The sequence below is a fragment of the Hemitrygon akajei genome, chromosome 8, assembly GCF_048418815.1.
Source record: "Hemitrygon akajei chromosome 8, sHemAka1.3, whole genome shotgun sequence".
Taxonomy (NCBI): Eukaryota; Metazoa; Chordata; class Chondrichthyes; order Myliobatiformes; family Dasyatidae; genus Hemitrygon; species Hemitrygon akajei.
In genome coordinates this window covers 132206345-132223768 of record NC_133131.1, presented here as the reverse complement: position 1 = coordinate 132223768, position 17424 = coordinate 132206345, and the positions used below count along the sequence as shown (strand labels likewise).

Below are 17424 nucleotides of genomic sequence, written 5' to 3'. Positions count from 1 at the left end.
CTTTGTCGGCCTACACAGGCTTTACAAGCAACAACGGACCAACCCACTCCAACCGGCATTTGCGGTAAAAAAAAACACGGCTTGATTGGCGCGCTGCTCGTACTTAAACTCCACCGTCTGGTTTTTGAGCACCAGTTTCTTCCAGGCAGCTGCACAAAGCGGTTTCTTCAAAGCGTCGTTCTGCAGGTCCAGATTCGCCTTCCACGTCGTCTCCGAATTCGAGTTATATTTCAACCTTACGTAAAAAGTAATTTCGCTTGAAATCGTACTCACTATTGCAAATTGGATTTTATAAAAGTAATAAGGCAGTACGCACTTAATTGTTCCCACCGATCCCACGAATAAAAATGACGTTTGGTTTTACATTCGGTTTCACATTTCAAACTGTAGTTACGCTCAAGTAGATATGATTATGGGATTGCTCGATGCATTTTTATGAAATGGAACAGGGAACAAACACATCAAAGCACAACGCAGCAACTCTGGAATAACGCCTGACAGAGAGTGGAATGGCTAAATGAAAACTAGATTGGAAAATGCAGAAAATTATTTTCCTGACCTTGCAGAAAATTCTGTACTTTAAACAGATGCATTCCATCTCACATACAAATCCTTTGAACAGTAGTGTAGTGCTGTGATCGAAGAGAGTTACATTCAGCAGGTCAGTCACTGCCACATTCTCTCGCTGTGCTAATTATAAATGTAGTTCCACAAGAACGTCAAACCAACCCGCAATACATGTAACACATCAACATTCAGCAGCTCCTATACATGCAATAAATTCAAAAGTAAGGTGACATCTTGAACTTTTCCTGCCTGTATTAATATTGCTATACATTTTTTCTCGATTTGACTCAGCAAGCAATAGTGAACAAAGTTTTTAAAATAAAAATAGTCACTGTATATCAGCCAGGTTTTGATTAGTAATGATTCCACACAAACTTTTCACTTCAAACCCAAGTCACCGCATTTATTGGTGTCACACAGAGTTTCTGAGTGTCGCAAATACGAGTTTATATTTTCATATTATAGAATACAAAAGCAGCTTTTATGGCCACTGAAATCGGGCTTTAGGAAAGATCACTGAAAATCCACAGCCTTGCCAACCACTCGCATAATTTAGACATCGTTTCGGTGAAAACTGCAATGTTTTTGGTCTGTAAGAGGCTTCGGAGTACTAACCGCTATTAAAAGAAGATAATGCACCGAAATGCAATCGAAACATGTTCATCAAAGAAGTCCTTCTGTTACAGCAAAATTATTAACAAAATCAACTGAAATTGATCAAAGAACTTGGATGGAGACTTGGGCCATAATTTAATGCTTACTACAAAATATTTTAGTAAAGTTAGTAGAGACTTCCTGGTTTAAAACCAACAAAAATTTTGGCAAAAAAAATACCACCCACAATATTTCTTAAAGAGCTGGTTGGTAGTTTTCAACTCTTTCCAGCAATGCATCAGAATATCCAGGTGAGTAGTATCTGCAGAAATCAATAAAGAAACATGTGGTTAATACAATTGTGGATCAACCTGGCGAAACTACTGCAGTATAATGAAAACAATTCCTTCTGTAATCTGCCCCAGCTCTCTGCCAACCCAGGTTTTGCATATTCTAGGTTTTCTTCACCCAATTAAGTGTGCTGGTTTCAGGTGTCTAGGCCCAAACCACTGGAATTTACTCCCTAAATGTTTGACCAAGGCATTGGTGATCTCTAAACTTTCCTTCTGTTATTTAAATTATATTCAATGATGTGTTGTACCTTGAAATGTTTAACTGCATTAAATATACCATTTCAATGCCAAACAAAATTGAAACAATAAAAAAAAAGATGAAGCAGTTAAGTAATTGATCATATAAATAAATGTATAAAGCAGATTACTAAAACACAGCTGGAAACAGATTGGTGACATAACATGTTGAAATAATATTCAGCAGAGCCAAAGGACACAAGATCCTGTGATTCATCCTTTTCACAGTGAGGTTCCAAATTTAGATATGTTATATGCTGAATGCTCAATATGAGGCAAGAGGACAAATTTATTAATCAAGACACAGACCTGAAGACAGGAATGTTTCGCTGGCCTTAATAAAAGAATTATTTAATAGTGAAATAATCACTGTACACAAATGCAAGTATTGAATATGGCAGACATGAAAATGTAACCAGACAATCAATACAATAAAAACACAAACAGACAATTCTTAATCACTGTAAATCAGTTTCCAAGAAAGATATGGATCTTTAAACATCAAGTGTATTATACACGTTAATCAGGGACCATGCTCAGACAAAACAATCATACATGGGAATCTGAACAGAATTTGAAGTGAATAAATTATCTGTATTGGCATCAATGTATTCCAGGTTATTTAGCTGAATTTTCAGTACCACACTCATAAAGGGGGGAACTTTTGGATATAACTATGTGCAATTTTCAACTCTATTTGCAATTTCTCAAAAAGAAATGATGAGCAATGTACTGCAAAAAGGGTCTGAACACCTATTTTTAACATTCAGTTGCATTGCCTTTAGTGAGATTTCCAATATCAATATTTTGGATAACACCATTGACAAGAAACTTCACCAAATCAGCCACATAAATTCTGTGGCTACAAGAAAATCCAAGCAACACACACAAAATGCTGGAGGAACTCAGCAGGCCAGGCAGCATCTATGGAGAAAAGTACAGTCGACATTTTGGGCCGAAACCCTTTGGCAGAAAATCGGAGACTGGGCATGTAAAGCAGAGTCAAAACAATCACCATAAGCCCTGAGGTACTGTCAGTGATAAGCAAGGATAAGATCCCATGGCAAGTGACAGCATAACACCAACAGAATGATGGAAGACTCTCCACTGACTTACGTTGAGCACAGGGCCAATTTTACACCAGATTCCTCAACATATTCCAGTACAAAGCATTAAGTTTGAATGGCATCTAATCCATCTTCCATCTGAATCAAAGGCTACTCTGATAGCCGTTCTATGTCCACAATCTACCAACACGAGTAACAAGTATATAGAGCACTACTACTCAACCTGCTTCTCCAGGCTACACTCCTGTCTGATCTGGAAGTACAGTCATACTGTAGAGAAACATGTCCTTCAGACTATGATGTCTAGACTTTCTTCACAGTAGTTTAATTACCAGTTTGCTTAATAAATTTTGGAGAGAGTTTGATATAATTTGAGCTAACTTTCACTTCCTCCAACTCCTGTTGGTGCTATCACTTCACCCTACCAAATTATGCAGCACTCTTGTCCTTCAATTCCCTTTTTAATAAAACATTGGGTGCACAGCAGTAACTTGCCTTGAAGGCATTAGTGATATAAAATAGGAGTCATACTGTATATAAACCTTACAGTGGTAGCTCATCCCTGCCTGAAGGACATAAAACATGATGAGTTTTTACAATAATTCATCAGCTTTTATTGTAACTTTTCTCATGCTACCAAAGTTGAGATTTTTAAAAAATTAATTTCACTATTTACTAAAATAAGAATTGGTCTCACAACCAATGATCTTCCACTCTATACCTACTATTATACCTTGCAATCCCCTCCCAAGGTTCAGTGTTAGAACATAGAACATAGAACTACAGCACGTTATAGGCGTTTGGCTCACAATGTTGTGCTGACCATGTCACCAACTCTAGAACCGGTCTAGAAATTCCCAACGGCATAACCTTCTATTTTTCTAAGCTCCGTGTACCTATCTAAGAGTCTCTTAAAAGACCCTATTGTATCTGCCTCTTCCATGCACCCACCACTCTCTGTGTGAAAAACTTACCTCTGACATCCCCTTTGTACCTACTTCCACGCACCTTAAAACTATGTCCCCTCATGTTAGTCACTTCAGCCCTGGGAAAACGCCTCTGGCTATCCACACGATTAACGCCTCTCATCATCTCATAAACCTCTATCAGGTCATCTCTCATCCTCTGTCACTCCAAGGAGAAAAAGCCAAGTTCACTCAACCTATTCTCATGGCATGTTCCCAATCCAGGCAACATCCTTGCAAATCTTCTCTGCACTCTGTTTGTAGTATTCACATACTTCCTGTAGCAAGGTGATCAGAACTGAATACAGTACTTCAAGTCAGGTCTAACTAAGGTCTAATATAGCTTTAACATTACCTCATGGCTCTTGAACTTAGTCCCACGGTTGATGAAGGCCATCACACCATACACCTTCTTAACACCATCGTCAACCTGCACAGCAGCTTTGAGTGGACATGGACCCCAAGATCTCTAGGATCCTCCACACTGCCAAGAGTCTTACCATTAATATTATATTCTGTCTCTAAATTTGACCTACCGAAATGAACCACTTCTCACTTAACTGCGTTGAACTCCATCTGCTACTTCTCAGTCCAGATCTGCATCCTATCGATGTTCCACTATAACCTCTGACAATCCTTCAGACTATCCAAAACACCTCCAATTTTTGTGTCATCAGCAAACTTATTAACCCACCCTTCTTCTTCTTCATCCAGGTCACCTATAAAAATCACAAAGAGGAAGGGTCCCAGAACAGATCCCTGCGGAACACCATTCCTCCATGCAGAATACGAACCAGCTACAACCACTCTTTGCCTTCTGTGAGCAAGCCAATTCTGGATCCACAGAGGAAGGACTCCTTGGATCCCATGCCTCCTTACCTTCTGAATGAGCCTTACATGGGGAACCTTATCAAATGCCTTACTGAAATTCATATACACTACATCTAATGCTCTATCTTCATCAATGTGTTTTGATGCTGTTGTGAATGCATGCATAGTATTTCCATTGGAGACAGGAATTCAGTTCTGCTAAGACCCATCAAAATCCAACAGCTTTCCAAAATCAGATTTCAAATTGATCAAAGTTGAAAACAATATAATCCCTATACCAATTAAACAAATTTGATGAGAGAAAGTTTAAGGAGAATAAATTCTACGTTACCTGACAATTTCTTCTGGATAACAGTTGTTAATGCCATTAATGTACTCCTGCATAACTGAACCGGGTTCAGCTTTAATCTCTTGAATCTTCTTCAGTCCACCACTTGTGACAAATAGACGACGGGCTTTAGTGTCATGTGGTAGTACCTATTGGGTAGATTGGCAGTAAGAAAAAAAACAAATTATTTAAATTGTTAGATCATGCACAGGTTATAAACACGAGAGGTTCTGCATACAATGGAAATCTTTAACACACAAAATGCTGCAGGAACTCAGCAAGTCAGAGAGCATCTATGGCAGGGGTGTCAAACTCATTTTAGGTCACGGGCCGGATTGAGCAAAATGCAGCTTCATGCGGGCCAGATCAGTCGGACGCGAGCGAACGCAGCTTTCGTTGCCTCCGTTTTTTCAGCCTGCTCTCATGTGTCTCAGTCTCTGCTATAACTACAAAGTGTTTCACTTTACAAATTCCGTTTCTCATGAAGAAGACTGCCGAGCAAGACTGCCGAATAAACACTAAAAACCCTGAAAACCTGGTACCTGAAAAAACTCAGCATTAGCCATATCATACGCCATAGGCGCTTCGATTACTGGGGCCAGCTTTAATAGTAATTAGATATTATCTCGCGGGCCAAAGATAATTCCACCGCAGGCTGGATTTGGCCCGCGGGCCTTGAGTTTGACATATATGATCTATGGAGAGGAATAAACAATCTATGCTTATGGATAGGTTCTAGTTTTATTTGAGTTTCCCATTAGAGTAAAATAAACAATATTTCTAATTTATATTTTACATACATTGTTGGTGACAATTGATCTCCATGCATTAGATTAAACCACAACTGTGGCCTCATATTCAGCCTAAACCTTCTGTTCTGCATGCATTCTGGACCTCTGGCCCACCCTCCAAAATAATGTCAAGTATTGAACTATCAGGATTTCTGTACAATCAGATACTAGATTACTTAATTAAAGATACAGCACGGAGTAGGCTTTTTGAGCTGCACTGCCCAGCAACCCTTGACAACCCCAATTTAACCATAACCTAATAACACAGGTTGTTGTGAGAATTGAGAGAAGAGATCGCAGGAGCATTAGCTATGATCTTTGAATCCTCTTTGGCTGCAGGGGAAGTGCCGGAGGACTGGAGAATGGCAAATGTAGTTCCCTTGTTTAAAAAAGGTAATAGGGAGAAACCTGGGAACTATAGACCGATGAGTCTTACGGCGGTGGTATGCAAACTACTGGAAAAGATTCTTAAGGATAGGATCTATGAGCATTTGGAGAACTACAGTCTACTCAAGGATAGTCAACATGGCTTTGTGAAGGGAAGATCATGCCTCATGAGCCTGATTGAGTTTTTTGAAGAGGTAACAAAAGAAACTGATGAGGGTAGGGCAGTAGATGTGGTATACATGGACTTTAACATTTGACAAGGTCCCTCGTGAGAGACTCATCCAGTAAGTCATGAGGCATGGGATAAGTGGAACATTGGCTGTTTGGATAAAAATTTGGCGTAAAGAAAGAAAGCAGAGGGTAGTTGTGGAAGGAAAATATTCTGCCTGGAGGTCAGTGACTACTGGAGTGCCGCAGGGATCGGTCCTGGGACCCCTGCTATTTGTGATTTTTATAAATGACCTGGATGTAGAGGCGGAAGGATGGGTGAGTAAGTTTGCGGATGACATGAAGATTGGAGGAGTTGTGGATGGAGCTGTAGGTTGTCGAAGGTTACAAGAGGATACAGACAGGCTGCAGAGTTGGGCAGAAAAATGGCAGATGGAGTTCAATCCAGACAAGTGTGAGGTGATGCATCTTGGAAGGACAAACCAGAAGACTTAGTACAGGATTAATGGTCAGTTACTTAAGAGTGTGGATGAACAAAGGGACCTTGGGGTTCAAATCCATACATCCCTCAAGGTCACTGCACAGGTTGATAGGGTAGTTAAGAAGGCCTATGGGATGCTAGGCTTCATTAATAGGGGGATTGAGTTCAAGAGTAGAGAGGTCATGTTGCAACTCTACAAATCTCTGGTGGGACCACACTTAAGAGTATTGTGTTCAATTCTGGTCACCTCATTATAGGAAGGATGTGGAAGCTATGGAGAGGGTGCAGAGGAGATTTACCAGGAAGTTGCCTGGTTTAGAGAACAAGTCATATGAAGCAAGGTTAGCGTAGAAGAATGAGAGGGGACTTGATAGAGGTCTAAAAGATCATGAGAGGCATAGATGGGGTGGATAGTCAGTACCTGTTTCCCAGGGCACCAATGGCAAACATTAGAGGGCATAGTACAAAATTAAGGGAGGGAAGTTTAGGGGAGACATCAGGGGTAAGTTTTTTTTACACAGAGGGATGTGAGTGCCTGGAATGACTTGCCAGGGATGGTGGTGGAGGCTAAATCATTAGGGATATTTAAGAGCCTCTTGGACAGGCACATGGATGAAAGAAAAATGGAGGGTTATGGAGTAGTGTGGGTTTAGTACTTTTTTTAAAGGATTATATGGGTCGGCACAACATGGAGGGCTGTAGGGCCTGTACTGTGCTGTAGTGTTCTATTGTTCTATGGTTCTAATCGCAGGATGACTAGTTAACCTACCCGGTACATCTTTGGACTGTGGGAGGAAAACGGAGGACCCAGAGAAAAATCATGCATTCCATGGGGAGTTCATACAGAGGCTCCTTACAGAGAACACCGGGATTGAACTCTGAACTTCAACAACCCAAGCTATAATAGCATTGTGGTAACTGCTATGCTACTGTGGCATCTCAATATTAGAATTACTGTATACTCCATAACAAATTACCAGTAAACATTTCATTTTTTTAGATTACATAGATCACATTAAAGAAGATTTCCTTATACAGAGAAAATCATGTTTTCTGATTTTCTGATATAGGCTAAATAATTTTGTAGATTGTTCTCCATAAATCCCCAGGATCATTTTATCATTTTAGTTTCCATTAGTGATCTTCCAAATCATAGATTGGTGCCTTCTTTTCAGGTCATTGGATTCCTTTCTCCTGTTTAACAATGACTGAAGTAATCTTGGTAATAAACCAGATTAGGAGAATGGGTAAAGAAGTGACAGATGGAATACAGTATGAGGAACTGTATGGTCATGCACTTTAGTAGAAGGAATAAAGGCATAGACTATTTCTTAATGGGGAGCAAATTCAGAAATCAGAGTGCAAGGGGACTTGGGAGTCCTTGTGCACGACTCAACTTGCAGTTTGGGTCTGTGGTAATGAAGGCAAATGCAATGTCATTGCAAGAGGACTAGAATACAAAAGCAAGGGTACATTGCCAGGGCTTAATAAGGCACTAGCCAGACGGCACTTGAAGCATTGTGAACAGTTTTGGACCCCGTATCTATGAAATGATGTGCTGGCATTGGAGAGGGTCTGGAGGAGGTTCACAAGAATAATCCCTGGAATGAAAGGGTTAATGTATGAGGAATATTTGATGGCTGTGGGCCTAAACTCACTGGAGTTTAGAAGACGGGCAGGATCTCACTGAAACCTATCGAATACTGAAAAGCTTAGATAGCATGAACTTGGACAGGATGTTTCCAATAGTGGGGAAGCCTAAACCACAGGGCACAGCCTCAGAATACAAGGATGCCCCTTTAGTACAGAGATGAGGAGGAATTTCTTTGGTCAGAGGGTAGTGAATCTGTGGAATTAATTGCTTCAAATGGCTGTGGAAGCCAAGTCATTGGATATATTTAAAGCAGTGGTTGATAAGTTCCTGATTAGTAAGGGTGTCAAAGGTTATGGGGAGAAGGCAGGAGAATAAGGTTGAGAGGAATAATAAATCAGCCATGTTTGAATGGCGGAGACTGATCAATGAACTGAATGGCCTATTTCTGCTCCTATGTCTTATGGTAAAAACCTTAAGAAAACTGTCAACATATATTTAATATGTGTTAATCAATAAAGGCTTCTTCACTAACTCAAGACGGACAAATTGGACCAGTTCCGGATTACCTTTATTATGGTGAGTGGCGCATTCAATCAATTTTGAATATTATTATAGGAAAGTAAGATTACATAATGGCAAGAAAAAGATGCACAGTCCTACAGTGCACAGTGGGAATGGCACAGTCACATCTGGAACTGTAATGCAGCCTCTTAGAAACATGGACTCATCACTATTAATTAAATTATTGGTATGACTCTGATTCCTCAGGGTAAGAGCATGAATAAGTAATTGTAGCCTATACCAATCAGTATTCTTACTGAACATGTACTTTTGTGGTCACTTCCACAGTTACCTTCATAGTGTTTTACTTGTTCAGGTGTAACAAGCATCATTTGAAATACCATCATTTAACTTGCATCCCTAACAATGCCAGAGGAAGCAGTTGCCATCAATCCTATTGGAGGCTCTGCAGTTACACATGGGCCAGACAAGCTATGAACAACAAAGTTCTTCCTTGAAGTAAGTTAGCAAACTAAAACGGTTCTTATAGCAATCTAAGAAGTTTGTGGTTATTGTTACTGAGGTCAATATTATTTCCAAATTAATCATTTAAACTCCTCCATCACACTTACAACATAGAACATTACAGCACAGTATAGGCCCTTCAGCCTATAATGTTGTGCCAACTATTTACTGTAAGATCAATCTAACCCTTTCCTCCTACATAGCCCTCCATTTTTCTATCATCCATGTGTCTATCTAAGAGTTTCTTAAATGCTCCCTAAGGTATCCTTTCTACCGTCACTCCTGGCAGCACATACCAAGTACCCACCACTCTGCAAAAAAAAAATTACCTCTGATAGTTCCCCCCCCCCTTTACTTTTCTCCAGTCACCTTAAAATGATGCCCCCTTGTACTAGCCACTTCCGCCTTGGGAAAAAGTCTCTCACTATCCACTATATCTACGCCTCTTATCATCCTGTACACCTCTATCAAGTCACCTGTCATTCTGCTTTGCTCCAAAGAGAAAAGCCCAGCTCTCTCAACATAAGACATGCTCTACAGTCCGGACAACTTCCTGGTAAATATCCTCTGCAGCCTCTCTAAATCTTCCACATTCCTCCTATAATGAGGCAACCAGAATTGAACACAGTATTCCAATGCCAGTCTAATAAGGGTTTTACAGAGCTATAACATTACCTCACAGCTTTTGAACTCAATCCTTTGACAAAAATAGGCCAACACACTATATGCCTTAACAACTCTATCAACTTGCGCTGCAACTTTGGATGTGATTTCCAACTTCCTCTGTTCCTCTGCACTATTAAGAATCCTGCCATTACCCCTGTATTCTGCCTTCCAAAGTGAATCTCTTCACACTTTTCTGTGTTGAACATATGCTACCTGAGCTCACCTTTGCACTTAGCAATATCCCATTGCAACCTATAACAACTTCACCAGCCTTCGAGTCATCTGCAAACTTACTAACCTACTCTTCCACATCACTTATAAAAATCGCACAAAGCAGGGGTCTCAGAACAGGTCTCTGCCCCTCACAAAGCCATGATGACCAACTCTAATCAGACTCTGTTACCCCAAATGCTTATAATTATGGTTATGGAAGTAACATCTAGGGTTACCCCTACTCCCTTTCTTGAACAAAGGAATAACATTTGCCACCCTCCAATCATCTGGTACTTACTCCTATGGCCAATGAAGTTTCAAAGATAATTGCCAAAGGTGCAGCAATCTCTTCACTCACTTGCCATAGTAACCTGGAATACATCCCATCCAACCCAGTTCCTTAAATATCCTAATATTTTTTTCAAAAGTTACAGTGTATCCTCTTTCTTAATGTCAACATGTTCTAGCATATCAGCCTATTTCACCTTGTCTTCAAAAACGTCAAGACCTCTCTCACTGGTGAATACTGAAACAAAGTTTTCATTAAAGACCTAGCCTACCTCCTAGACTCCAGGCACGTTTCCACTACTATCCCTGATCAGCACTACCCTCACTCTACCCATCTTCTTGCTCTTCACATATACGTAGAATATCTTGGAGTCTTCCTTAATCTTACTTGCCATGTTCTTCTCATGCCCCTTCTTGCTCTCTTAAGTACATTTTTTCACTCCTTCCAGGCTACCTGTCTGAACCTTGCTTCCAAAACCATTAAGTAAGATTCTTACTTCCTCTTGACTTTGTTCCACATTCTTTGTCAACCATAGCTCCTGCACCCTACCATTCATTCCAGCCTCAAAGGGATAGACTTATCCAGAACCCCAAGCAATTACTCCCTAAACAACCTCCAGATTCCTGTTGTGCATTTCCCCAAGGACACCTGTTCCCAATGTATTCTCTCAAGTTCCTACCTAATAGTATCATAATTTACCCTCCCACAATGAAATACTTTCCCATACCATCTACTCCTATCCCTGTCCAAGGCTATGGTAAAGGTCAGGGAGGTGTGGTTACAGTTTCTGAAGTTTGGAAGGTAGGTTATGGTCCAGGTGCAAGTTGATGGAATTGGGCAGATAAATAGCTTGACACGGACTAAATGGGCCAGACCACCTGTTTTCTGTGCTGCAGTGTTTTATGACTCTAGTTTCCCTTTACATACAATATAAATTGAAAATGCTTGTAATAGTGTTAAGTTCGGGCAGCATTTATGTACAGAGGCAAAAATAAGTAGAGTTAATACAACTGTGTGATAAATCATCAAGTCTGGAATGGTTTGAGATGAACAGGTTTCAGAGTGAAGGGAAAGGTAAAGGAAGAAGGAAGAGAAGGGTAGGCTGGAAGGCTGTAACGATTTAATGCAAAGCATAAGAAGGAAAAATAAGTGAACAATATTTGACAGGAGATATAAAGGGATGATGCCAAATAAAGATCTGAATTATTATGGGAAATGCTATAGATACTGGAAATTTGAAATGAAAACTGATAATAAATATGAGAGATTCTGCAGATGCTGGAGGAACTCAGCAAGTCAGGCAGTCTCTATGGAAATGAATAAACGGTCGATGTTTCGGGCTGAGGCCCTATTTTCAGGATTGAAAAGGAAGGGGGAAGATGCTAGAAAAAAATGGTGGGGAAGGGAAAGGGGAAGGAGGTTAGCTGAAAAGTGATAGGTGAAGCCAGGTTGGTGGGAAAGGTGAAGGGCTGGAGAAGAAAGACTGATAGGAGAGGAGAGTGTACCATGGGAGAAAGAGTGGACCCTGGAAAATGTGTTGAATCCTGGACAACAAATGAAGAACAGATTCACTGGATCATCTGCAACTGCACACATACAGCTATATAGAACCCTGGCCAGACCCCACTTAGAGTACTGCACTCAGTTCTAGTCACGTCACTACAGGAAGGATATGGAAACTATAAAAAGGGTGCAGAGGAGATTTAAGAGGATGTTGCCTGGACTGGGGAGCATACTTTATGAATAGGTTGAGTGAACTCGGTCTTTTCTCCATGGAGCAGCAGAGGATGAGAGGTAACCTGATAGAGGTGTATAAGATGATGAGAGGCATTGATCATATTGATAGTCAGGTTTTTTCCCAGCTGAAATGGCTAACATGAGAGGGTACTGTTTTAAGGTGCTTGGAAGTAGGTACAGAGAAGATGTCAGGCATAAGTTTTTTTATGCAGAGAGTGGCAAGTGCGTGGAATGAGCTGCCAGCAATGGTGGTGGAGGCAGATACGATAGGGTCTTTTAAGAGGCTCCTGAATAGGTACATGGAGCTTAGAAAAATAGAGGGCTATGGGTAACCCTAGGTAATTTCTAAAGTAAGTACATGTTTGGCATAGCATTACGGGCCGAAGGGCCTGTATTGTGCTGCAGGTTTTCAATGGATCTATGTTCTAAAGCTGTTGCATGAAGAAACTTAGGCATTAGCAGAAATGAAGGAGTGAGCCAGGCATACAGTAAGCCACCTTCAGAATGTTGGAAGCAAAGGAAGTTGAAGAGGATAGGAAGATTTGCTGTTGGTGAAGGATTTCCTTCTTTGTTTTTGTCAGAACTGCAACTGACTCTGCTAGAAGTACTATCCAAAAGTAATTTCTGACAAATGACCAGTTTCTTTGGATCTGATTTGGACTTACTTCTGGACCGAACTGGACCCACTGTGCCTGTTTTCTTTATTGCAAAAATAGCATATAAAAGTAGTTTTGTACATGTTTTAAAGTATTTATGCCCTCCTCCTATATAAGCTTAGCTCATTAAAACATTTGGCTAGACTCATGATGTTGTAGTTGGCACTTTACCCATAGTACTTTATATGTGATGACATTATCAACTTGTGCAGCACCTAGTAATCACTAATGAACAAAACATAAGACTGTCGACCTTTCACATGTGCACCATTATTTAATAAGATTAAGGCTGAACTTGCACTATTTCCTTAATTAACCATTTTACTTAATTAATCCTATAATACCTCGATTCCCTTAGCATCTAAAACTCTATTAAACTCTGCTTTTAATATACTCAGTGACCAAGCTTTCACAGCTACCTGGATCATGAAATCCAAATGTTCTTTATCCTTTGAGTGAAGACATTCCATCTCATCTGTGCTCTGAATTATATCCCTGGTTTTGGATATTCTAACCAGTGGGCACATCAACTCTACAACTAGCCTATCATGTCCCTTAAGAGTACTCAGTCTTAGAAATTTTGAATAATCTATACCCATTCTGTTTAATTCTCCTCATATGAAAAACCCTTGGAACTAGTCTGGTCGACACTCCCTCTGTTGTAAATGCAGTCTTCTTTGGGAAAGAAAACCACACCTACACAAAATTTTTCAGATGCAGACTCACAAGGTATCTATATAATTGGAGTAAAACATTCTACTCCTACACTTAAACCATTTTCCAATAAAGCCTACTATACTGTATGCTTTCCACATTTCTTGCTCTTCTCACATGCTAACTTTCCATGTGTGTATAAGGCTATTCAGGTGTTTCTGAACAATAGCACCTTTTAATATCTCACCACTTAAAAGTACTCAAGGTTCCTACTTTCCTATTCAGAGTGTATAACCTCATATTTTTTCACAATACTCCATTTACCATGTCCTTGCCCATTCACTTCAGCCTTTATTTTTAACTCCCAATAAATCATGCAGCAAATTATATTAAAAATAATGGGAATAACAGGATATTGTTTTATACTCGATAAATTCTATGTATCACACTCCTGCTTCTGACCCCTTCTCTTTGATATATTAAAAATTTCATTACCAAAAGCCCTGAGCATAGATTAAAACAACTGTGCACTGAAACCATTAGTTCATGGAAGCATCGATCCACGGACCCAGTATTGCAGTGCCTGGCCAGTTGTGGTACAGTGTCAATTTGGTATATATGTGTCTTTATTCCCTTCTCTTTCCCCATTTCCCACCCCACTTTTCCCACAGCCGGTGGTTGCCATGGAGTAAGTGACTCAGTGTGCAAATGGAGTGGCAGCTGAATGTTTTGAACACTTCTTAAAAGGGTAGAATTTAAATAATAATTAAGGATGTCTAATTTTATGATACTTTGGTTACAGGTGATTTGACATTAGGAAACAAATGGCTATTTAGTGCATTAAAATGAGTGAATACAATTTTGAGGCCTCTATGTCTTAATAGAACTTAAAAGCCAGAGCAGCATCTTCCATTAGCACTATATTAGCCATCAGTTGGGTATTTGGAAGAAATTCAACAAATACATTGTGCAGTGAATGAAGCTTTTAATAAAAACTTTTTTAAAAAGATTAGTTTTATTCATCACGTCTACATTGAAATATTGAAACATAGTGAAACGTGCAGTTCTATGTCAACAACCAACATCCCGCAAGTGTCAGCATGCTTCTGGCACTAACACAGTATGCCTACAACTAACTAACCCTAATTATGTGTCTTCAGAAATAATACTTGCCAAGATCATAAGACCATAAGACAAAGGAACAGAATTAGACCATTCAGCCCATCAAGTCTGCTCCGTCATTCCATCATGGCTGATCCTGGATCCCACTCAACCTCATACACCTGTCTTCTCACCACATACTTTGATGTCCTGACTGATCAGGAAACGATCAACTTCTGCCTTAAATATATACACAGACTTGGCCTCCATTATCATCTATGGCAAAGCATTCCACAGATTTACTACTCCTGACTAAAAAAATTCCTTCTTACATCTGTTCTAAAGGATTGTCCCTCAATTTTGAGGCAGTGTCCTCTAGTTCAGGATACCCCCTCCATAGGAAACATCCTCTCCACATACACCCTATCATTTTGTAGGACAAGTCCGTGCCTATATTTAAGGTGGTGACTGTTTCCTGATCGGTCGGAACATCAAAGGAAATTACCATCAACAGATCACTTACAATACCAGAGGAAGCAACACACTGGACTGTTGTTACATGACCATCAAGAATGCCTACCGTGCTATTCCATGCCCTCGCTTCAGGAAGTCTGATCATCCGGCTGTACTTCTGCTCCCTGAGTATAGGCAGAGACTGAAGACTGCAGCACCAGTGGTAAGGACCAAGTAGTATGGACAAGGGAAGCACAGGAGCAGTTACAGGACTGCTTTGAATCAGTGGACTGCACTGTATTTAGGGATTCATCTTCAAACCTGGATGAGTATGTTGCAGTTGTTACCGACTTCATTAAAACCTGTGTGGATAAGTGTATGCTTACTAAGACTTACTGTACATTCCCAAACCAAAAGCCATGGATGAATCAGGACAAACGTCATCTGCTGAAAGCTAGATCTGGGGCATTCAAGTCTGGCGATCCAGGCCTGTACCAGAAAACCAGATATGACTTGCGGAAGGCTATTTCAAGGGCAAAGAGAAAATTTCAAACGTGGTTGGAGGCGACATCAGATGCACGACACATTTGGCAAGGTTTTCAAGACATTACTTCCTACAAAGCGAAACCCAGTAGCATGAATGGCAGCGATGCTTCACTATCAGATGAACTTCTATGCTCACTTTGAAAGGAAGAACACAACTACAGCTGTGAAGATCCCTGCTGCACCTGATGATCCTGTGATCTCTGTCTCAGAGGCCGAGGTTAGGTTGTCTTTAAAGAGGGTGAACCCTCTCAAGGTGGAAGGTCCTGATGGAGTACCTGGTAAGGCTCTGAAAATCTGTGCCAACCAACTGGCGGGAGTATTCAAAGGACATTTTTCAACCTCTCACTGCTATAGGCGGAAGTTCCCACTTGCTTCAAAAAGGCAACAATTATACCAGTGCCCAAGAAGAATCATGTGAGCTGCCTTGATCACTACCACCCGGTAGCACTCACATCGACAGTGATGAAATGCTTTGAGAGGTTGGTCATGACTAGACTGAACTCCTGTCTCAGTAAGGACCCACTGCAATTTGCCTATCGCCACAATAGGTCAACAGCAGATGCAATCTTAATGGCTCTCCACATGGCTTTAGACCACCTGGACAACACAAACACCTACATCAGGATGCTGTGCATTGACTATAGCTCAGCATTTAACACCATCGTTCCCACAATCCTGATTGAGAAGCTGCAGAACCTGGGCCTCTGTACCTTCCTCTGCAATTGGATCCTCAGCTTCCTAACCAGAAGACCACAATCTGTGTGGATTGGTGATAACATATCACCCTCACTATCAACACTAGTGCACCTCTGGGGTGTGTGCTTAGCCCAGTGCTCTACTCTCTACATACACATGACTGTGTGGCTAAGCAAAGCTCAAACACCATCTATAAATTTGCTAATGATACAACCATTGTTGGTAGAATCTCAGATGGAGATGAGAGGGCATACAGGAGTGAGATATGCCAACTAGTGGAGTAGTGCTGCAGCAACAACCTGGAACTCAACATTGTAAGACGAAAGAGCTAATTGGGCTTCAGGAAGGGTAAAATGAAGGAACATATACCAATCCTCATAGAAGGATCAGAAGTGGAAAGAGAGATTGAAGATGTCCTTGAACACTTCAGCTAGTTGGTTAGCACAGGTTTTCTGTGCCCTGCCAGATACACCCTCTTGAAAGATGTGCTGATGTCAGCCTTTGAAACAGGGTCGCCAAATGCTATGGGGATTTGCACAGCTATAGCTTTATTCTCCCTTTCAACACATGCATAAAAGGTGTTCAACTCAATACAGAGTGAAATATCACATCTATTTATGATGTTAGGTTTCGCCTTATAGGAAGTAATGGCTTGCAAACCCTGCCATAGCTGATATCTCCTATCCTAACTCTAACTTCATTCAAAAATGCTTTTTCACCCTTAAGACAGCCTTCCGTAGCTCATACCTGGACTCTTGACAAACTTCTATAGATGTATAGTGGAGATGTCCTCTCTGGTTGCATTAAGGTCTGGTAATGGAAACATGAACGGAAAAGTCCACAAAAAGAATACAGACCAGCCTATCACAGGAAAAGCCTTCCTCACCACTAAGCATATCTACAAGAAGTGCTGCCACAGGAAAGCAGCATCCATCATCAAGGACACCCCCACCCACTGCACCATCCAGGCCCTGCTCTCTTCTCACTGCTACCATCAGGAAGGAGGTACAGGAGCCTTAGACCC

At 40.7% G+C, this 17424-nt stretch overlaps 1 protein-coding gene across 2 annotated transcripts in view; it reads right to left on the bottom strand.

Moving 5' to 3' along the window:
* Positions 1-942: 942 nt before the first annotated feature.
* The window catches only part of spag6 (sperm associated antigen 6), a 138069-nt gene continuing 121587 nt past the window's right edge, over positions 943-17424 (bottom strand). For both annotated transcript variants that reach the window (XM_073054647.1, XM_073054648.1), the window contains exons 10-11: positions 4946-5091; positions 943-1483 (exon numbers count right to left, since the gene is read on the bottom strand). In XM_073054647.1, coding sequence (XP_072910748.1) covers positions 1417-1483; positions 4946-5091 — 213 coding nt within the window. In that variant the 3' untranslated portion in view covers positions 943-1416. The remainder of the gene's footprint in view (positions 1484-4945; positions 5092-17424) is intronic.